General features: G+C 42.1%; 1 protein-coding gene across 3 annotated transcripts in view; it reads left to right on the top strand.

Moving 5' to 3' along the window:
• Positions 1-3284: 3284 nt before the first annotated feature.
• Positions 3285-22625, top strand: part of LOC140489163 (probable ATP-dependent RNA helicase DDX17) — a 38748-nt gene continuing 19407 nt past the window's right edge. For 2 of the 3 annotated variants that reach the window (XR_011963107.1, XM_072588396.1), the window contains exons 1-9: positions 3285-3520; positions 4632-4800; positions 17355-17451; positions 18275-18408; positions 19444-19509; positions 20233-20374; positions 21338-21498; positions 21726-21898; positions 22431-22541. Coding sequence is in view for 2 of the 3 variants with exons in the window: in XM_072588396.1 (XP_072444497.1) it covers positions 3474-3520; positions 4632-4800; positions 17355-17451; positions 18275-18408; positions 19444-19509; positions 20233-20374; positions 21338-21498; positions 21726-21898; positions 22431-22541 (1100 nt within the window). In the remaining variant the exon portion in view is untranslated. The remainder of the gene's footprint in view (positions 3521-4631; positions 4801-17354; positions 17452-18274; positions 18409-19443; positions 19510-20232; positions 20375-21337; positions 21499-21725; positions 21899-22430; positions 22542-22625) is intronic. The other variant, XM_072588395.1, reaches the window with a different exon arrangement.

Here is a 22625-nt window from a genome sequence, read left to right as displayed (position 1 = left end):
AAAGCCTTGGACAAGGTTCCGCATGGTAGACTAATTAGTAAAGTTAAATCACATGGGATTTAGGGAAAGCTTGCCAAATGGATGCAAAATTGACTTGACGGTAGAAACAGAGGCTGGTAGTGGAGGGTTGTTTTCCTGACTGAAGGTCTTTGACCAGCAGTGTTTCACAGGAATTGGTGACGGGGCAACTTTTGTTTCTTACTTATATCAAGATTTAGATGAGAATTTAGGAGGCATAGTCAGTAAGTTTACAGATGACAGCAACATCGGTGGTACAGTTGACATTGAAGAAGGTTATCAAAGATTACAAAGTTAAAAATCACACAAGACCAGGTTATAGTCCAATAGGTTTATTTGGAAGCACTAGCTTTCGGAGCATCACTCCTTCATCAGGTGGTTGTGGAGAATAATGTCACGATCACAGAATTTATAGCCAAATGAGTTCAGTGTCATGGAGATGCGATACATTAAACAATTTCAGATTAAATCTTTCATCTTTTAGAATGTTTCTAAATATTAGAATCTTTTAGAATGTGAATCACCATGCAACAATCACCAGGCAGGAGTGTTCCCTGCCACTCGGGGAACACTTCAGCGGTCCAGGACATTCGTCCTCGGACCTTCGGGTGACCAACCTCCAAGGCAGTCTTTGGGACAAGCAACAACGCAGAGTGGCTGAGTGGAAGCTGATAGCAAAGTTCAGTACCTATGGGAATCGCCTCAACCAGGACTTTCATCCCACTGCATGATACACTCACAAATACACACACGCTCCTAACATACTCACACACCCATGCAGACCCCCCTCATAAACAAGCTCTCTCTCATATGCACACATACACATACACACACCCTCTCAGACACATACCCCATCACACTAACACACTCTATCAAGTGCACTCAATCTGCCACTCTTAAACGCGCACACATATATATTTATGTGATGAATTTGTTTTGCAGGATTACATTTATTTTGCTCAAGAACTTAATGAATCCATGTAAAACTATGCAGAGGACTTGTCAGTCTGACTCAACATCGAGACACAGACAGACCACACACCCATTTGTAAGAAAAGCTGAGCTATCTTGAGAATGTAATTTAAAAGAAGTTCTGGGATTTACATATCAAAGAACAGAAATAAGCATATCCTATTCTAAAAGATGAAAGATTTAATCTGAAATTGTTTAATGTATCACCTCTCCATGACACTAAACTCCTTTGGCTATAAATTCTGTGATCATGAACTTATTCACCACAACCACCTGATGAAGGAGCGGCACTCTGAAAGCTAGTGCTTCCAAATAAATCTGTTGGACTATAACCTGGTACTGTGTAATTTTTAACTTTGTCCATCCAAATCCAACACTGATACCTCCAAGTCATAAAGATTACAAAGGAATCTTGATCAATTGGGCCATTGGGCTGTGGAGTGGCGGATGGAGTTTAACTTGGATAAATGCAAGGTTTTGCATTTTGGTAAAACAAACCATGGTTAATGGTAGAGCCACAGGTAGTGTTGTCGAACAGAGAAACCCAGAGTTCTGGTACATAATTCTTTGAAAATAGATTCACAGATAGAGTAGTTAAAAGAAGACATTTAGCACACTTGCCTTCATTGCTCAGACCAGTATTGGAGTTGGTACAGGATGTTAGTGAGGCCACCTTTGCAGTACTGTGTGCAGTTTTGGTTGCCCTGGCATCAGAAGGATAGTATTGGAGAGAATTCAGAAAGGTTTACCAAGATGTTGCCAGGACTACAGTTATAAAAATTAGCTGGGACTTTTTTTAACAGAAGTGTAGGAAGTTGAGCGGTGACCTTATAGTGGTTTATAAAATCATAAGGGGCATAGATAAGGTGAATAGCAAAGATCTTTTTCCCAGAGTGGGGGTTCAAAACTTGTGGGCATATTTTTAAGGTGAAAAGGAACCTAAGGGGCAAATTTTTTCACATGGGGGCAATTTGTATGTGGAATGAACCAACAGTGGAAGTATTAGATGCAGGTACAGTTAAACATTTAAAAGACATTTGGATAGGTGCATGAATAGGAAAGGTTTAGAGGGATATGGGCCAAACATAGGCAAGTGGGACTACTTTAATTTGGGAAATTTGGTCAGCATCAACGAGATGGATCAAAGGGTCTGCTTCCGTGCTGTGTGACTACAGAATGCCTTTTCTACAGCCCTCTCACACCCTTTACTAGTGGGACCTTTGACTCTGATTCTGGATCTGATTTAAACTCAGGCTGTCATCCTGGTTACAGCTGGAAATCAGCAAGTTTTAGAAATACTGTCTCCATGATTTCAATACAAGCATACGAATTAGGTGCAGGAGTAGGGCATTCGACCTGTCCAGCCTTTCCACTATTCCACATGATCATGGCTGATCTGATTGTGGCCTCAGCATATTCTCCTGTTTCCTTACCCTTAAATTCTTTTTGTGGACAGTCACACAGAACACCAGGTTCTGTCCAACAGGTTTATTTGAAATCATGAGCGTTTAGAGCGCTGGTCCTTCGTCAGGTGAAGTGTTATTCTTGACAAAGGAATCAATCTACCTGCACTTTAAAAATATTCAATGTTTGTTTTTATATGTCCCTCTCTCTGGGATAGAGTTCAACACCTCCCATTCTTGAGAGATCACTTCTTATACAGGACCTTTTAATTTTAAATTGTACTTCCTGACAAGTGGAAAAGAGCCTCTCAGAATTCACCCAATTAAAATCCATCTGAACTGCAACAGATATAGGAGCTGGTTCCTCATAAAATAACCTTCATCCAAAAATCAAGTTAGGTAAAGTTTGTCTGAACCTGCAGTGGCATCTTTCATAGATAGAGTATACAATACTCCAAAAGTGGTTGCGTAAGTTTCCTATATTTATATTCCATTCCCCTTACAATAAGCGACCTTTGTATTAGCCTTCCTGTACTTAGCTGTGACATCGCTTTCCAATGCCTTTGGAAAAATATGAGGTGGTATTTAATGTACACACAGTGTTCAGCTTTTAGTAAACTAAAATTACATAACGTGAGGTCTGAACTAGGGAGTTAACAGCGAGTTTTGGTAAACAAGGCCTTATTTTGCAGGCCGCCCTCGGATTGCTGCACGCGAGCGGGGATGTGACGTCACTGTTGCTAGGCAGACCTTGACCGGTGGGGAGGAGCGGCTGTTCCCGACAAGGGCCCGGCGGGAGGGACTGTCGCCCAGAGGAAGTCGGGGGGCGGTTATTCTTGGCAGGGGTCCGGCGGAAGGGGTTGGGGTAACGGTAATTGTTCTTGACAGAGGTCGGAGGGGTGTCTGCTTCGGGAGTCAGCAGGAGGTAGAGCACGGCTGTTCACGACCGAGATCCGGCGGGAGGCGGCTGTTCCCAAGCAGCATCCGGCGGGAGGGACGGCTCTTCCGGCAGCTTGCTGTTGATCCTATCGCAGGCACTGCGGCTTTTCTTTGTTCGCCGACGCCGAGAACCGAACGAAAATGAGAGGATTCGGTGGAGACCGTGACCGCGGTAGAGACCGAGGGAGGTAAGAGGCTGACCGGGACCGCATACTTAACGTGCCGGGTGAAAGGAAGCAATTCACAAGGACCGGTTTGTCAAGGAAAAGGCCTCGCACTTCGGCCAGGCCTGTTTTTTCCAGGCCCGTTGCCCCTCCCAGGCCAGGCGGTGAATCGTGGCTTTGCCGGGGTTGCGTGAGCCGCGATCTATGGCGAGGAAGCATCCGACCCTAGCCGTTTGGCAGCTCCGGGTTTCTGAGAGACCTGGGGTTTGGGATCGGTGATGTTCCGGGGGCTCTGACCGACCCTCTGTTGAGCGGGGCGCAGAGAGTCTGGGGTTGTGTGCTGTTCCTCAGGGTATGAGGGGACTCTGAGTCCCGGGAGTGGGGGGTGGGATGAGTCCGGGAGGGTCTGCGTGACCGGGTAAGGATTTAGGTGCGATGCTTCCGGGGCTGTGCGTCAGGGAGGGGGAGGTGGTTATGACTCTGTGCCGTGGTGGGGGAGAATAAAATGGAGGATTCCGTATGACTGGGAGATGGGGGGGCGGGAATGAGGGCGTCGGGGTTGGAAGTGGAGGGGTCCGGGAATGGAGATGGAGGTTCGCTTCACGCCGGTCGGATTGAGATTCGGTCCCGCCTTCCGAAGGTACTGCGCGCTTATTGGTCGGTACATGTTTTCTCCACATTTGATTGGGTGGTCTTGGTGTCTGTTTGTGGGCCCAAAGGGTCTTGTGTGACAGATGGTCTGTCCAATCAGTGTGACTCTAGGACCAGCCCCGCCTTCCTGTTAGCTAACGTCACTGACCGTGTCCAATGAGGGGGCAGTCTTACTGTACTGTGTCTCTCCATTACTGTCTGCTTTTGGTTCAGCCATTTTATTGTCAGAAACATAACCATGCCTGATCTCCCTGAGTCCTCCAATCCCTGTACATCACATCTTTTCAAGCCCCTTTCAGGATCTTACACCTTGGCAATATTTTTTAAAAATGGTTTATATGACATTACTCAGGGTGGCCCAAAGTATTTACCAACTGTACTCATAATAAAATAAATGTCACGTCGGATGTGGGCTTCAAATGCAGACTGCCCTCTGACCTGCAGTTACACCTATTTCTGACTAACACTCAACCTCCTTTCATAGCAATGGCCCACGGTTTGGTGGAGGGCCGAGCCGTGGGGGTCCTTCCCTTGGGAAAAAATTTGGACAGCCCGGAGAACGCTTGAGGAAGAAGAAGTGGGACCTGGACGAGTTGCCTAAATTTGAGAAAAACTTCTACGTGGAGCACCCCGAAGTGGTTCGATTAAGCCCGGTGGGTATCTGAATATATCTAATTGAGAAAGGTAATAGTTAACTAAGGTGTCACTAACTTAATTTAATATCAGAATTTTGCTGTAATCCAGGACTTTACAGCAGTGGCCCTATGTTGTATCTAGAAATGCAGAGGGCTGAACGGCCTCCTCTAATCATTCTGTAGTGGCTTTGACATTTACCCTGATGCTCCAGAGCTTTCCACAGACACTGGGTTATTTTGAGATAAAGTTGTAATTTTGACTTCATTTGAAAGTACCCCATTTGTGGGTGCACATGGAAGTTGAAATTATCTATTAAATGAAAATGGGAGTTGGTTAGGAGGGGGGGCACTGAGTAGAGATACATGGCAGAATTTGTTTTGTTGTGAAGATCATGTCAGTTGCTCCTGTTAATAGACTGAATCTGCATTGTGACTCCAAGATGAATGGTCCAGCAACCTTGGCTTCTCACGATCCTTTTAAATGGCTTGTATGAAAGAACAGAGGGCTGAACAATTTTGCTGACATTGCATAGTTAAGCACAGTAAATCTTCTCAGGCAGTCCTTAAGGACCATTGATGACTTTCTTCTGGTGTTGTGAATGCTGCAATGACTAAACAATCTGAACTATCTGCACACCTTGCCATAAGTGGTGTATGTAGCTTCTAATGTTTGCATTTGTCTCGACCTATCTGAGATGGTTGCAACAATTGGCATCTTAGTTTCTTTTCCAGTTCGATTGGTCTTGGGCTTGAGATTTCCACAAGTCAGTTGGGATATTGCATTTTTTTTTCAGAGAAGCTTCTCTGAAGTACAAGTTTTTGTGCATGATTACTTCTATTTTAGTATCTTGGTGGTAATTTCATCTGCACCAAGGTATGGGGTGCTTGGGTTACAGTAGGTCTTAACTGAAGAATCCACATACTGTGAGTGTCAGTTGCTGGATTTCCTACAGACTTGCCATTCACCACCTTTTTTTAAAATGCATTGTGTTTATTGTTTGTAGAGCTGCTTTCTCTCCTATTAGTTTTGGTTGTACTTAGAGCTCAGAATTGCTTTGTGTTTGTAATTTAGTAGCTCCTGGTTATTCTCATTGAACCAGTCTTGATGTTTTTTGATAGAGTGGCCATGAATGTCATAACCTATCGCTATTACAATTTGATAAATTAATAGCAGAGACTTTGTGAATATGGTAATAGTAATCATTGCAGTATTGTGACTACAGGATGGTCAGAATTGGAAGTTAAATATACCAGATTAGAAGATCTACAGGCAACCATAGAAGAAAATGAGTAAACATTTGTTGAAGAATAAAATTTTAACTGGCTCTTGGAATAAAAGCATTGCTGATAAAGTCTGAGATTCCCAACTGTGATTGCTCAAGAAAGTGGTGGTGAGTCAGCTTCCTAGAGCTATTGCTGGCCATTGCGTGGAGTTACACCCAGATAACTGCTAGAACCAGGATTTTAACACTGCAGTCATTGGAGGAACAAATTAAGATAGTCCATATCTTGAAAAGGGACAACCTGCTGAATTTATATGCACTTTGTATAATTACTGAACATTCCAAAGTGCCTTACAACCAATTAAGCACTTCAAAATGTAGTTACTATTGTATAGTGTAGGAAATGTGGCAGTCCATTTGCACACAGCAAACTCTCACAAACTGCATTAATGACCAGTTCATCTGAGTATTTCCAGCTAAGATAGAATGGAATGTGGTAGTGCAAGTTGCAGTGGTGCCTCTTGCAGTTAGTAAACACTGCGGTTCTGATGAGTCTATACTTGGGGTTCTGAACCTTTTTAAAGTGGTGGATTGAGCAGGTGATGATCAGTTGAGCATGCTGTGCCCTGATATTGTGATTCTTGAATGTTGTTGGAGCAGCTGTCTTTCAGGTACCTATTACTTGTGCCTCATGGATGGTGGACAGCCACTGGGGAGTTAGGAGATGGGTTGCTCCCTTCAGAATTCCCAGTCTCAGATTTGCTTTTGTCGCCATAATATTTATGGTGTATTCAGTTTGTCAATGGTAAGCCCCAGAATGTTGCTAATGGGAATTTTGAAGATTGTAATGTAATTGAATGTCAGATGCAGTTGTTTAGATTCTCTCTTGTTGGGATTGCTTATTTTCTAGCTCGTTTGTGGCATAAACTTTACTTAAATCACTTTGGCGATTAAAGGGAATACATGAGACACGAGCAGGCATTGGCAATTTAATTGACAGAATTAAGATATTGAAAAAGATTCCACACTATAGGAAATCATCTACAGTACCAATAGTGGAAGAGGTTGCTTGAGTAGGTAGAGATTAGACAAAGACAGTGTGCTTAGAATAAGGTTTTTTTTAACAGTACCTTATGTGCTGACACTTCTGATAAACTGGCAAAAGTTATATACGTCAAACACTGTGAAGATTACTGTAATATTCTGACTATTTATTATAGTTTTATTTACCCCAGTGTAAACATACTTGTTGAATACAAAAGACCACATGAAATATCAACTGTTTAATTCAATTTTTTAGCCAATTTCTCATCAAATACCACAATTTTCCACAATGTCTAAGTAGTGCAAGTGAGAAGGCTCTCTGGTAAGTTTTATATATTTAAGGCAAAGTTGCATTATTATTTGAGTTGTGTCTTTAAATAAATTAAAACAGTGATTTATACACCCCCTGCATTAAGTTTCCATGACTTAGTGTATTTTTCCATCGATAATGTGGACATCTTGATTATCCAGAATATTTGATCAATCAGCACACTTTTAGTCTCAAGTGCTAGATAATAACAGTTAACTGTATTTAGATAAGCAACAAACAGTAGCACGTATTGGAAAGGTAGAGACTTTCCTGTGCTTGGGATTGTTTGCTATAGCAGTATGTCCTAGAGCAAACAAGAAGTGAGCAATAATTTAGTAAACGATTGATATTTATCTAATCGTGATCATGATGTGATTGAGTTCAACATGGTTTTAGAAAGGGAAGAATGTAAAATCAGCACTAAGTTTCCAGATTTTAGCGTGGCCAGACAGTTTCCCTTGTGAACTGGATAAAATGACAAGTGAGATATTCGGAAGCAAATCTGTTGTGATACGCAACCAAACCCTAAGAAGCAGTAGCTCTGCTAACCAAAATGGATACATACAATTGAAGAAATAGAGAATATAAAAAAGCATAAATGTAGCGAAAAATAACACACTGGCGAGTGGAAATAATGTGAAAAGTAGTGAGGGGTGTCAAAGTAGATAATGAGGAGTGTGAAAAAGAGGGCAACAAGGTTAACTTTGCTTCTTATTTCCCTAATGTGGTTATAATGTGAGCCATTTGAACTGACTAAAGAGGAACCTCGATTATCCGTATGAGATGGGTGGCACTATTTCGTTCGGGTAATTAATTGATTTCCTCTGGGGCTCTGAGTTTTACGTGAAGTCTGCTTCTGTTCGGGACACTAGGCAAAAGCATAATGAGCACGAGACCCCGCTTGCTCCCAACCCCAGCCCCACCCCCTGGCCGACCCATGTTGTTCTTGCCCACCGCAAAATCCCGGGGCAACCGGGCTGTACGGCAACAATATGACTGCTGCTGCCTTTGTGTGGTAAGTCTTCAAACAGCGCACATAAGTGCGTGCGCACAACCTTTTGACAAGTTCCACCTTTTGTCCTGTACAGGACAATGTTGGAGAGATTGGGGGTTGGTTACGGTTCACTCTTATGTAGAACTCCAGGAAATGTGTGGTGGGTTGGGGGGTTGAGAGAGAGGGTGAGAGTCAGTGATTTAGAAACAGTGCCTGGATTGTCCAGGACTGTTCTCGGCAGTATTTCAGTGAGCGGAGTTTGTTTTTAATCATTGTACCTGTAAACAAAAGACACAGTCAGGTTGAAACAGCTCTTTGACGTAATGTTTCTATCAAGACCTTGACTTTCCCCTTTGGATAATCCGATATCAGGATAATTGATATTCAGGAATAATTGAGGTTCCCCTGTATTGTGATTTTGACAGTGAAAATCAGGAAATTGCATGTGTTGAATTGGTGTTATGATTAAGAAAACTTGGGAAAACAGCAGTAATGAGAAACTAATGATCAAAGGGAGTGACAAATCCCAGGACCAGTTGGTTTTCAAGTTTTGGTTAACTGACAATGTTGTGTGTCCCTAACTGATGTTTTACAGCTCATAGAGTTCCCATGGTGTGGAAACAGGCCATTCGGCTGAACAAGTCCACACCGAGCCTCCAAAGAGCATCCCACCCAGACTCACCACCAAATCAAACCTTTAAATCTTTGGACTGTGGGAGGAAACTGGAGCACCCAGAGAAAACCCATGCTGACATGGGGACAATGTGCAAAATCCACACAGTCACCCGAAGTGGAATTGAATCCGGGTCCCTGGTGCTGTGAGGCAGCAGTGCTAACCACTGAGCTCCCATGCCGTCCCTCTCTTGTTTCACTTAAAATTGAAAAATTAATGTAGATCACTCTGAAACTGAGAGGAAAGCCAGAGAATTCTGGACCAGTTAGCCCAACCTTCTATTGGGGAAATTCACAAGAGTTTATTTTTTAAACGATAACAACTTTAAAGCTTTCTGCTGTTCAAGTAAGGTCACAAGTGAACAATCATTCATGACTAATGAGTATAGGCTGAGTTAAAAATCAGTTACCTGATGAAGGAGCAGCACTGTGAAAGCTAGTATTTCCAAATAAACCTGTTGGAAGGTATAGGGGAGATGTCAGGGGTGGGTTCTTTACCCAGAGAGTGGTGGGGGCATGGAATGCGCTGCCCGTGGGAGTGGTAGAGTCAGAATCATTGGCGACCTTTAAGCGACATTTGGATAGGTACATGGATGGGTGCTTAATCTAGGTTAGAAGTTCGGCACAACATCGTGGGCCGAAGGGCCTGTTCTGTGCTGTATTGTTCTATGTTCTATGTTCTAACCTGGTGTTGTGATTTTTAACTTTGCCCACCTCAGTCCAAAACCAGCACTTCCACATCATGAATCACCTACCTTTGTTCATCTTGAGCTTGCTTTGCAGTTCAGACAGTTCATGTCCACTCAGCTCGCTCTCTCTCTGCAATTCTTTTTCTCCTTGATATCATCAGTATCCTGAAATTTACCAATTTCTGTCTTGGGTATGTCAGTTGACTGAGTTTCTACTGCCCTCTGGAGTTGGTGATTTGAACTTTTTGAAGAGGTAGTTCAAGTAATGGAAAGGATGTCATTTTCTGTGGGTGTTTATGTGGACTTAAGGCATTTGGTCAAAGTTTCTCAAAACACAGCTAAAGTTGCAGCTTGTGGAATAGAAGAAGATTATTGACCTGGTTAGGAAATGGATTGAGCAGGATAGGGAGTAGGGAGTAGGGATAATGGGCAGGATTAATGATATTTTGTAGGAGGTGTTGCAGCCTCAACTATTCACCATCATTGTTAGTGACTCATAATGGGGCAGAAAGTCACATCAGATTTTGCTGACGACGCAGATGTTATTGTAAACTGTGTAGATAGTATTACAAAGTAATATAAAAAGGTTAATTGAATAGTCAGAACTAAATTCAATCAAATAAAATTTAATCAAGTGTGAAGTGATTCAATTTGGCCCTAAAATATTTTAATGGGTCACCTTTCTCTGGAAGTAGAAAGCTAGAAGCAATGAGGTCTAGATCACTAAACTGTCCTGAACAGATCAAGAAAAGCTGATGGGATGTTGACTTTTTTGACTAGAATATAAGGGTTAAAGTGGCACTTCAACTGTACAAAACATGCTTCGACCGCAGCCAAATGCAATGGGCAGTTATCTTCGTGTTCAAGAATGCAGAGAAGAGAGTTACCAAAGTAACATTTAACTCTTAGAAATTTTAAAGTACAGAAATCTGTTTTGTGCTTTCTCCCAACCTGGGACGGAAAGTCAGATAAATTTTTTAAATGGTCAACTTTGGCGACATCGCCAGGAAGAGCAATGTTTACAGTATGTTACCCCAGTGAATTGTGACAGTATCTAATCCCCTTATAAACTCTCCCTTACATACACTCTGTCACCCATAGGCAGCATGGTGGCTCAGTGATTAGCACTGCTGCCTCACAGCGCGAGGGACCCTGGTTTGATTCCAGCCTTGGGCGATTATTGTGGAGTTTACACATTCTCCCTGTGTTTGTGTGGGTTTCTTCCCATAGTCCAAAGATGTGCAGGTTAAGTGAATTGGCCATACTAAATTGCCCGTAGTGTTCAAGTGCATCAGTCAGGGGTAAATTGGAGTAATTGGATGGGTTCCTGTTCGGGGGGTTGGTGTGGACTTGTTGGGCCGAAGGGCTTGTTTCCACACTGTAGGGATTCTATGATTTACATGCACACACGTGTGTGGGATTGGGGAGGGGGAGCCATGGAAAGATGCGAAAGCAGTTCAGTAGTCTCTATTCACAAGATCTGTTGAGTTTGTGCAGTTCAGAAGGTTTCATCTTGATCACCCGTTTCCAAATTGCTTCTGCTGGTTTGCAAGAGGCACAGGACGACTGATTCACTTATAAATAGTCTCTGAGTTCTCAATTAAAAGTCGATTTACAGCAACTACTGAATGAAAGGTAAACCAGATTTCTCCAGAGAGCAGAAAGACAGCTCGTGAGCCGGTAGAGATCTGATCACTTCTCTGTTGTTCACAGCCTTCAAGTACTCAATTACCCAAGAACCAATCACACAGTTGTGAGCAAGCAAAAGGCCTTTGTCATCAGTCAGTGGTCACTAGTCCATAGACCAAAGTTGAATACAGAACTGATTGGATTCAGTTCATCAAAGTCAGCATGGCTTTATGTATGGGAAATCGTGTCACACTAACTTGGTTTGTTTTTTGAAAAAAGTGATGAAAATGATTGAAGGCAGAGGAGTGGACATTGCCTATATGGATTTGAGTAAGGCATTTAACAAGCTTCCACATGGTAAGCTGATTAGCATGGTTAGATCACATGGGATACAGAGAGAGCTAGCCACTTGGATACAAAATTGGCTCGAAGGTAGGAGACAGAGGGTGGTGACGGAGGATTGCTTTTCAAACTAGAGGCCTGTGAACAATGGTGTGCTGCAAAACTTGGTACTGGGTCCACTGCTTTTTGTCATTCATATGAATGATTTGGATGTGAATGTAGGAGGCATTATCAGTAACTTTGCAGATGACACCAAAATTAGCAGTGTAGTAGACAGTGAAGAAGGGCATCTCGGAGTACAAAGAGACCATGGGCTGTTGAACCAAGGAGTGGCAGATGTAGTTTAATTTAAATAAATGTGAGGTGTTGCAGTTTGGTGATACAGATTAGGGCAGGACTTGTATACCTTAATGTTAAGATCCAAAGAAGTGTTGTATTGCCAAACAGAGATGTTAGGATGCAGGTTCATAGTTCCTTGAAAGTGGAATCGCAGGTTGAAGAAGACATTTGGTGTGCTTGTCTTTATTAGTCAATGCATTGAGTATCAGAGTTGGGAAGTCATGTTGCAGCTATACAGGACATTTTTGAGGCCACTTCTGGAATACTGTGTTCATTCTGGTCTCCCCGTGACAGGAAGAGTGTTGTGAAATGTGAAAGGGTTCAGAAAAGATCGGATGTTGCTAGGATTGAAGAAGTTGAGCTTTTAGGGAGGGGCTGAGTAGGCTGTTGGCTATTTTTCCTGGAGCATCGGAGGCTTACAAAATCATGTGGGTCAGGTGACTAGCCAAGGTGTTTTCACTGGGGTGGAGTAGTCTGAAACTAGAGGGCATAGAGTCATAACGATGTACAGCATGGAAACAGACCCTTCAGTCCAACTTATCCATGTTGACCTGACCTGACAGAATTAAAAGGGACCTAAGGGCCAACTCTTTCATCCAGGCAGTGGTGCATATATGGAATGAGCTGCCAAAGGAGGTGCTGGAGGCTGGTACAATACAACATTTAAAAGGCATTTGGATGGGTACATGAATAGGAAGGATTTAGAGGAACATGTTGGATTGATTTATAATAACCTTAGACAAGTGCTGTACATCTCCCTGGTTATCTGTAGCCTTATCTTCAATTACTGCTTCTTCAAGCATGCTTGCAATGTGTGTCAGATTACTTGCTTTTCAAAATATGCAGCAACCGGGGTTTTTAAAATTGTTTTGTAGTTTGGTCCACAATTCTTAAAAAATTAAACTAAAAAGGCATAGGATAGGGAATCTAGGGCTAGGAGCATAATCTGAAAATTAGATGTGGACCCATGAGAAATTGGAAAATGCTTCTTCCCAAAATCTGGTCGAAATTTCTCAGGGTGCAGAATGTTCTCAAAGCGGGGAGAGGCCAGCAGGAGGTCATTGTACACGTTAGAACCAACGACATTGAAAGGGAAAAGGTTGAGATTCTGAAGGGAGATTAGAGAGTTAGGAAGTAATATATCTGGATTCCTCTCGGTGCTACGAACTAGTGAGGGCAGGAATAGGAGGATAGAGCAGATGAATGCATGGCTTAGGAGCTGGTGTATGGGAGAAGGATTCACATTTTTGGATCATTGGAAGCTCTTGGGGTGGAAGTGACCTATACAAGAAGGACGGATTGCACCTAAATTGGAAGAGGACTAACATACTGGCTGGGAGATTTGCTTGAGCTGCTCGAGGATTTAAACAAGTAAGGTGTAGGAGTGTGACCTAGAGAGATAGTAAAAGAGATCAATCTGAGACTGGTACCATTGAGAAAAGAGACGAGTCAAACAGTCAGGGCAGGCAGGGATAAAGCAGAGAACAAGGTAGGAAAGATCACTTAAATTGCATTTATTTCACTGCAGGAGGCCTAACTGGGAAGGCAGATGAACTCAGGGCATGGTTAGGAACATGGGACTGGGATATCATAGCAATTACAGAAACATGGCTCAGGGATGGGCAGGACTGGCAGCTTAATGTTCCAGGATGCAGATGTTACAGGAAGGACAGAAAGAGGCGAGAGCAGAGAGAGTTACGTTTTTGATTATGGATAATATTACAGCTGTACTGAGGGCAGATATTCCTGGAAATACATCCAGGGAGGTTATTTGAGTGGCACTGAGGAATAAGAAAGGTATGATCACCTCATTGGGATTGTATTATAGACCACCCCCCTAATAGTCAGAGGGAAATTGAGAAACAAATTTGTAAGGATATTTCACTTATCTTACAAATAAAAGGATGGTTATGGTAGGGGTTTTTAACTTTCCAAACATATATTGGGACTGCCATAGTGTTAAGGGTTTAGATGGAGATGAATTTGTTAAGCATGTACAAGAAAGTTTTCTGTATGTGGATGTACCTACTAGAGAAGGTGCAAAACTTGACCTACTCTTGTAAATAAAGCAGGACAGGTGATTAGTTGCATTTTAGAGTTGTTACTCAGGTGTTGGGTGTAAACCTCACCCATGATATTGTTATTTCACACTGGGATAGATAGCCTGCCTGGAAAAGAAGCTCTATATTTTGTAGATGTTGCAAAAGTTTAGAGGGTACTGCTCATGTGGTGGTTTTTGAGGCTGGAAACCTGTATTCACCGGCGTTCCTCCCTTGTTGTTTGTGGTTTATAGAAATGACTTTAATGTAGAGGGTTGATCAGTAAGTTTGTGGATGATGCAAAGTTGGGTCAGGCGGTAACCAGTGAGAAGGGTAGCCTTTACATTTACAGGAGGATATAGACCTGGTCAAATGGACTGATTAGTGGCAAATGGAATTCAATCTTAAGCATGCAATTATGCACTTGGGTAGGACAATCCACACGAGTGAGACTGGAAGGCACTGAGGATCAGTAGGCCTTTGGTATGCATGTCCCTTAAGTAGCAGGACAGGTAGATAAAGTAGTCAAGAAAGTATATGGGACTCTTGTCTTTATTGATGGAACTGGAATAAGTAGCATTGGTTAGACCACTGCTAGAGTTTTGCAATGCTCGAATCCACATTAAAGGAGGGATGTGATAGCACTAGTGAGGGTGCAAAGAAGATTTACCATGATGTTGCCTGAGTTGAAGAGTTTCAGTTATGCAGAGATTAGACCGCCCAGGAGCAGAGGAATTTGAGATTGGGATGTGATTGAGATGCATAAAGTTGAGTAGCATAGATAGGAGGAGATTTTCGCCTTGGTGGACTGATCAGTGACCAGGGGCTGTAGATTTAAGGTAAGGGACAGGAGGTTTAGAAAGGATATCAAGATAAGACATTTCACCCAGAGGATGTTGGGAATCTGGAACTCACTGCTTTATGGGTGTTAGAGGCAAAAACCTTCAAACCATTTGAGTGTTTAAATGTGTACTTGCAATGCCAAGGCTATGAGCCAAGTGCTGGGAAATGGGTTAAGAATATTTAGATGGTTTTTGACTGGCGCAGACTTGGTGGGCCAAAGGGCCTTTTGTCAGTGTTGTAGTTCTGACACTTCTTTGTCGTTTATGTCACATTTAAAACACAAAAATGTATGGTCCTTATAGTATGTTAATTTGAGAGTTTAGCTAGACATTGGCAAACTTTAGAATTTATTTGAAGTGGTAAGTGGGTAATCCAAGATGGAGGATGAGGAACATTTCTGGCTGTAACGGGCTGCTCCTTTTTTTTTGAGGTAGTTTGTGTTGGAGGTGATTTCCTCAAAATCCAGGAGCAGCAATTACTATCTTATATGCCGTTGCAATTGTTTTGGAACTTTGGGGAAAAAAAGTCAAAACAACAGCACTTTTAAAAGGGGGAAAGACAGACAAAGGCAGCAAGCACATGGTCTGTAAGGGAGAGAGAGGAAGAAATCCGCACTGCTACCTGACACAGCAGTGATTCTGTGCAGTTTACGGCCTTTGCTGTTTGAATTCATGTATTGCTGAACATTGGAGTGTGTCTTGGAAGATTTAACAAACAGTGAAATTCACAACTGATCTTGGAGAGATCAGTCAAGTTTCTAGTATCAAGACTGGCTCTAATGTAGTGAGGGGTATGTTGGGTTCCAAGAGATCAGTTGTGATCGGGGACTCTAGTCAGTAGCTCAGACAAATGTTTCTGTAGCCAGTAGTGAAAAATCAGAATAGTATGCTGCCTCCCTGCTGCCAGGATCAAGGATGTCTCAGAGGGTGCAGAATGTTCTCAAGGGGGAGAGAACCCAGCGGGAAGTCATTGTACACATTGGTATCAACGACATAGGAAGGGAAAAGGATGAGATTCTGAAGGGAGCATGTAGAAAGTTAGGCAGGAATTTAAAAAGGAGGTCCTCGAGGGTAGTAGTATCTGGATTACTCCCGGTACTACGAGCTACTGAGGGCAGGAATAGGAGGATAGAGCAGATTAATGCATGGCTGAGGACCTGGTGTATGGGAGGAGGGTTCACGTTTTTGGATCATTGGAATCTCTTCTGGGGTAGAAGTGACCTATACCAGAAGGACGGATTGCAACTGAATCGGAAGGTAACTAATATACTGGCTGGGCGATTTGCTAGACCTGTTTGAGATGATTTAACATAGTGGGGTAGTGAGGGAGGACCCAGAGAGATACTGAGGGAAATGATCAACCGTACGGTTGAGAAAAGGAGCGAGTCAAACAGGCAGGGACAAAGCAGAAAAGAAGGTAGGACTGATCGATTAAACTGCATTTATTTTGATGCAAGAGGTCTAACAGGGGAGACAGATGAACTCGGGGCATGGTTAGGAACATGGGATTGGGATATCCTAGCAGCTACAGAAACGTGGCTCAATGATGGACAGCACGAGCAGCTTAATGTTCGAGGATACAAATGCTACAGCAAGGACAGAAAGGGAGGGGGGGGTGGCATTTTTGATAAGGAATAGTATTATAACTGTAATGAGGGAGGATATTCCTGGAAATACATCCAGGGAAGTTAGGTTGAACTCAGAAATAAGAAAGGGATGATCGTCTCATTGGGATTGTATTATAGACCCCCTAATAGTGAGAGGGAAATTGAGAAACAAGTTTGTAAGGAGATTTCAGTTATCTGTAAGAATAATTGGGTGGTTATGGTAGGAGATTTTAACTTTCCAAATATAGACTGGGACTCCCTAGTGTTAAGGGTTTAGAAAAAAATTTACAAGAATGTTGCCACAGTTGGAGGATTTGAGCCATAGGGTGAGGCTGAATAGGCTGGAGCTGTGTTCCCTCAAGGGTTGAATTCAGAGGTTTATAAAATCATGAGGGGCGTGGATAGGATAAATAGACCAAGTCTTTCCTAGGATGGGAGGTGGGCATAGTGGTGAGAGGGGAAAGATGTAAAAGTGACCTAAGGGCAACGTTTTCACGCAGAGTTTAAGAATGTGTTTGGAATGAGCTGCAGAGGAAGTAGTGGAGACTGGTATAATTGCAACATTTAAAAGGCATCTGGATGGGCAAATGAATAGGAAGGGTTTAGAGGGATATGGGCCAAGTACTGGCAAATGGGACTAGATGAAGTTGGGATATCTGTTTGACATGGACGAGTTAGACTGACGGGTCTGTTTCCATGCTGTACATCTCTAATTGGCTAAATTACAGAGGTTTTGCCACTGAAAGCTAGGATCTCTCTCTCGCCGCTTGCCATGCGTCTGGGGGACTTGTTAGTAAATCTGAGCTATTTTAATTGAAACCCCTTTTTGACTTTGTTGACAGTATGATGTCGAGGACTTCCGCAGAAAGAAAGAAATTACAACAAAAGGAACAGACTGTCCAAAACCAGTATTCCAGTTTCACCAAGCAAACTTCCCTTGTGAGTGTCCGTGCGTGCAATGAAGTTTTTCCTCATTGAGGTTTTTCTTGACTGTAATCTTTTGCTTCCTGCTTTATTTTACTATATGTTAAAGTGCTCACATATAAAATCTAAATATGTTTGAAGGGAAACTTTGGACTCTGGATTTAGAATCATGGGTTATCTGTTGTATCTGACCTTGAAACAGATGAATTATGTAATTAAGATTATTGTACACTTGCTAACAATGAGATCACATTAGGTAATGGATTCCACACAGGTGTATTTAAATATTGTGGTTCTAGTTACTGGAGATCCAAAATCACCATAGATTTGGGGCTTGCTGGGACCCTTTTGTTCACATTATTCCTATAAGACTAATGAATTGCATTGTTTCAAATGGTCACTGGCTATAATGTTGCACAGACCTAATAGCTATAGTTAAGTGATTTTCTAAAGACTGCCTGTGATGGGCTTTTAAATACCAAAATTAGGAAATACAGGCCAAATTTAGCAGCTTTGCATCCCATATTGTACTTCATCAGAACTGGAAAGAAATTACAACAGAATTATTTAAAAAGGACTAGAACGCAGAAAGGAGAATAAAATACAGATATACATGTTATCAGAAATATGGTGGAAAATAGGCAGTTGTTATATATTTGAAGTGGTATTAATTAGAAAAATAATAACACTTTACAGGTCTCACAACCACTTGTGTATTCCCTCTTGTCTGTTCCATTCTTTTTAAGTACTGTTAATCTATAATTATTATCTTCTGACAAAGCTGCCTGAGGGTTTGATTTCCAAGAAAATGTCCTTGTGAATGGTTTTCTTTTCCTAGCCTATGTGATGGATGTTCTGTGTTCACTGAATTTTGTGGAGCCGACACCAATCCAGTGCCAGGGCTTTCCAGTGGCACTTAGTGGGCGTGACATGGTCGGAATTGCACAGACTGGATCTGGCAAAACGCTGGCTGTAAGTATTTGCAATTTTCTTCCATTAAAATGTAATGATTCTTGGGTAGGTTAACTCTAACCTATTTAAATTGCAACTAGAAAATGTGTTCATTTGAAGTTATCCAAGGCCCTAAAGGAGCCTTCCACATCCATCAAAGTTTCACCTGCACATCCACCAATATCATTTATTGTATCCGTTGCTCCCGATGTGGTCTCCTCTACATTGGGGAGACTGGGCGCCTCCTAGCAGAGCGCTTTAGGGAACATCTCCGAGACACCCGCACCAATCAACCAAACCGCCCTGTGGCCCAACATTTCAACTCCCCCTCCCACTCTGCCGAGGACATGGAGGTCCTGGGCCTCCTTCACCGCCGCTCCCTCACCACCAGACGCCTGGAGGAAGAACGCCTCATCTTCCGCCTCAGAACACTTCAACCCCAGGGCATCAATGTGGACTTCAACAGCTTCCTCATTTCCCCTTCCCCCACCTCATCCTAGTTTCAAACTTCCAGCTCAGTTACTGTCTCCTTGACTTGTCCGACCTGCCTATCTTCTTTTCCACCTATCCACTCCACCCTCTCCTCCTTGACCTATCACCTTCATCTCCTCCCCCACTCACCCATTGTACTCTATGCTACTCTCTCCCCACCCCCACCCTCCTCTAGCTTATCTCTCCATGCTTCAGGCTCACTGCCTTTATTCCTGATGAAGGGCTTTTGCCCGAAACGTCGATTTCGCTGCTCGTTGGATGCTGCCTGAACTGCTGTGCTCTTCCAGCACCACTAATCCAGTACAGAGCTCTTGGTGCCATATGCATTTAAAGTTGCAATGCATCAGTATTAATTAGAAAACCCAACAAATTTGTCAATAAAATTGTAAGAAAGGTTGGTTACAGGAATGGACACTGCTAATTTATAGTGATCTAAATCTAGATTGTAGCTGCAGAGGTGGGAAAAGAAAACATCAAGACGTTTGTTGTTTAACAGTTTTATGAGCAAACGTGTAACATGGTTAGATTGTTGCAAAGAATTGTAACTGAGTTTTTATTTTCCAGTACTTACTGCCAGCCATTGTGCACATCAACCACCAGCCATTCCTGGAGCGTGGCGATGGTCCCATTGTGAGTGCTTTACTTTAAACTCATTAATGTCAAGCCCCACTTCTTTGTTTGAACACGTAATCTAGTTTGACAGTGCAGAAGAGCCCTGGGGGAATGTTAGATGTTAAAAGTGTGGTTGTTTCAATGAGAGGTTAATCCAAGATACAGTCCATCTGTTCAAGTGAAGTGAAGGGATTTATCCATTCCTCAATTCAATATTTCCTCGACCAAATCTACAGAAAACAGCTTTCGAGGCAATTCTGATATTTTTCTTTTCCCCCCTGTAATCTTCACATAAGTCGCCAAAAAAACAAAAGCTGCAAGTTTTTGGATGTGAACGCTTTGCCATTGGAAGCATTGAAAATTCAAAGTATTTTGTTTCAAAAGTGAAAATTAGCTAAATGTTTGAGCCAGAAAATCTAGAACTGCAGGCGATGTTAGTAGAAGACACATTAAGAATTACATTTACAATTAAATTTATTTTTCTTAATGCTGTTTCCCACATCTGTCCTTAACGTCCAAATGGCTGATCCCAGCTTTATAGGTGGCCTCCATAATTCATAGCATAGAGGAGAAATTACAAAGCTAAAAAGGGTTAATAAAAGTTTTGAAGGAAAAAATGTTTTAATTTGAATATTATAGAAAAGAAAATGAAATCACTGACACTTACACTTACACTTGTTCTATTATTCTGTGCTAAGCCCATCTTTTCTCATGTTCTGATTGCTGGGTTTTACTTTTCAGTGCTTGGTATTGGCACCAACTCGAGAACTAGCACAACAGGTTCAGCTGGTTGCTGAAGACTATGGAAAATCTTCACGTATAAAGAGCACTTGTATTTATGGAGGGGCACCTAAAGGCCCTCAGATTAGGGACCTAGAGAGAGGTATGTGCTAACCCCTTTATCGTGAAAACAAATCATAATTGTTGAGCATTTTGAGGTCTACTCTGTATGTTTACACTGCTAAGATGACTACCCAGTAGATCTTTTTAAAATTTATTTGCAGGGAATGTGTATTTCTGTAGCTAAAGCTTCTCCTGGACATACACGGCTCAGTAGGTTTAAGCAATAAGTAGCTGAGTCACTCAAACAAAGAAGATCTCAAATTCTATCTCTAATCTGTCCTATTTGAACTTAGCTGGTATAGTGGTATGGAGTTTTTTAAATCTTGGAAGGAGTGCCTTGACCTGAGTTAAGTCCTTTTAGAATTTAGCATATGCAAATATAAGGATTGAGCTCAGCTATTCTACATATCACAAAGCAATAGTCTGCAACTGACAAAAGTAAACAATGTGCTATTTGTGCCACTAAGGTACTAGGACTGTTCCAGGAACTTGATGCTTCTACACTTCGTCAGTCCATATGTACAGACTGCTAATGCAGTGTATTTCTGGCCCAAGAGATTAAAGCACTACCCAAGATTCTAGTGTGTTTGTACTCTGCTTCACTCTAGATAGATCAGTTATACTTGCATTTAGAACTCTGTTACTGTGTTCATCATTTTCCTTTTGTCACTGCAAAGCTGATTTAAGCTAATCTTGTACTCATTTAATCATGCAAAATAAAACCATACAGTTTATTTTTCCTTGTTTTGCAAATATCAAATTCTGTTTACACAATTTTTATGCAAGTTGGATAGTGATCTTCAAATAACACTTCCATCCTCTCACCCAGTTCACTCCATTTTAATTTTACATGCAAATTTGAACAGCTTAATGTAGGTTTCTGAACCTGGGTTGGAGGTAGGAATTCAAATAAGTATCCATCTTTCCCACCTATCACTGACTCTTAGTTCAGAGGCTTGCTCTGGGATCTGTGTTTTCTTCATCAGCTGTTTCTCTGTTTTAGGAGTAGAAGTCTGTATTGCAACCCCAGGCCGTCTAATTGACTTTCTCGAAGCTGGGAAGACCAATCTGCGTCGATGTACTTACCTGGTCCTGGACGAAGCTGACCGCATGTTAGATATGGGGTTTGAACCTCAGATCCGGAAGATTGTGGAGCAGATCCGGGTAAGAGTAGTGTCAGTTGAAAGCATTGTGAAAATTGCACTGTCTCTGTAAGGCAGTGTAATGCTATTAAAATCGGGCACTAGTTCACACAGCTTGAGAATAAACGCCCTTCATTCTGAACAAAGTAATGCCATCAGTATTTTCATAGTCTGAAACTGAAGTAATTGAAATTGACACTTTGTGGAGATGCATGGTGTGAGAAACTGAATAACATCTCTTTTGTTCAGCCGGACCGACAAACCCTGATGTGGAGTGCTACTTGGCCTAAAGAGGTGCGGCAGCTAGCAGAGGATTTCCTGCGTGATTATATCCAGATCAATGTTGGAGCCCTGGAGCTGAGTGCGAACCACAATATTCTCCAAATTGTTGATGTGTGTCAGGAGACTGAGAAGGACCTGAAGTGAGTGTGCCTTGATGCTTTGTCAGGTGGTACCTCACTCTGTGAGGTGGAGGACTTATCATAATGATGTCTGTATTTATAGACTCATAGGAAATTTGCACAGAGTGGAACTGCTCGGCCCATTTCAATATGTGTCTAACTCATTCTTAATGTTTCTGCAATCAGCTTCCACCATCTTTTCAAGCAGAACAATCCATGTGCCAACCACTCCCAGTGGTTGAATGAGAGTTGAGCATTCTTAACTCCTATATAATAATTTACCAACAATCTTGAATGTTTTTGTTGTTTTTGGTCAGTAGTATAATGTCTTTTTGGAGATGTTCATTACCTATATTTGTGTAACACTGTTATTTCCAACTGATCAGAACTACTCTAAATACTGCTTGAAATGTTTTTATCTCCTGCTGTCTACTACTTTGTGAAGTTTCATTGCACAACCTATTTCCTACACTAGCATCTAAGAGTAAAATGCCTAAAACTGACTCATTAAAAACACCACCTCTCAGTCTTGAGTGTGTGTGTTCAATTGTAGATTGCTACATCTGATGGAGGAAATCATGGCAGAGAAAGAAAATAAGACCATCATCTTTGTAGAGACCAAACGTCGCTGTGACGATCTGACTCGGAGAATGCGGAGAGACGGGTAGGTGTTGTTATGATCCCCAACCCTCAGATTTGAAGGAAGCATTTTATATTTATAGCTATATCAGGTATATGAAACTTGATT

This window comes from Chiloscyllium punctatum, chromosome 18 (assembly GCF_047496795.1).
Source record: "Chiloscyllium punctatum isolate Juve2018m chromosome 18, sChiPun1.3, whole genome shotgun sequence".
NCBI lineage: Eukaryota > Metazoa > Chordata > Chondrichthyes > Orectolobiformes > Hemiscylliidae > Chiloscyllium > Chiloscyllium punctatum.
The sequence above is the reverse complement of the archived record's forward strand: the minus strand, read 5'-3'. Positions and strand labels throughout refer to the sequence as shown.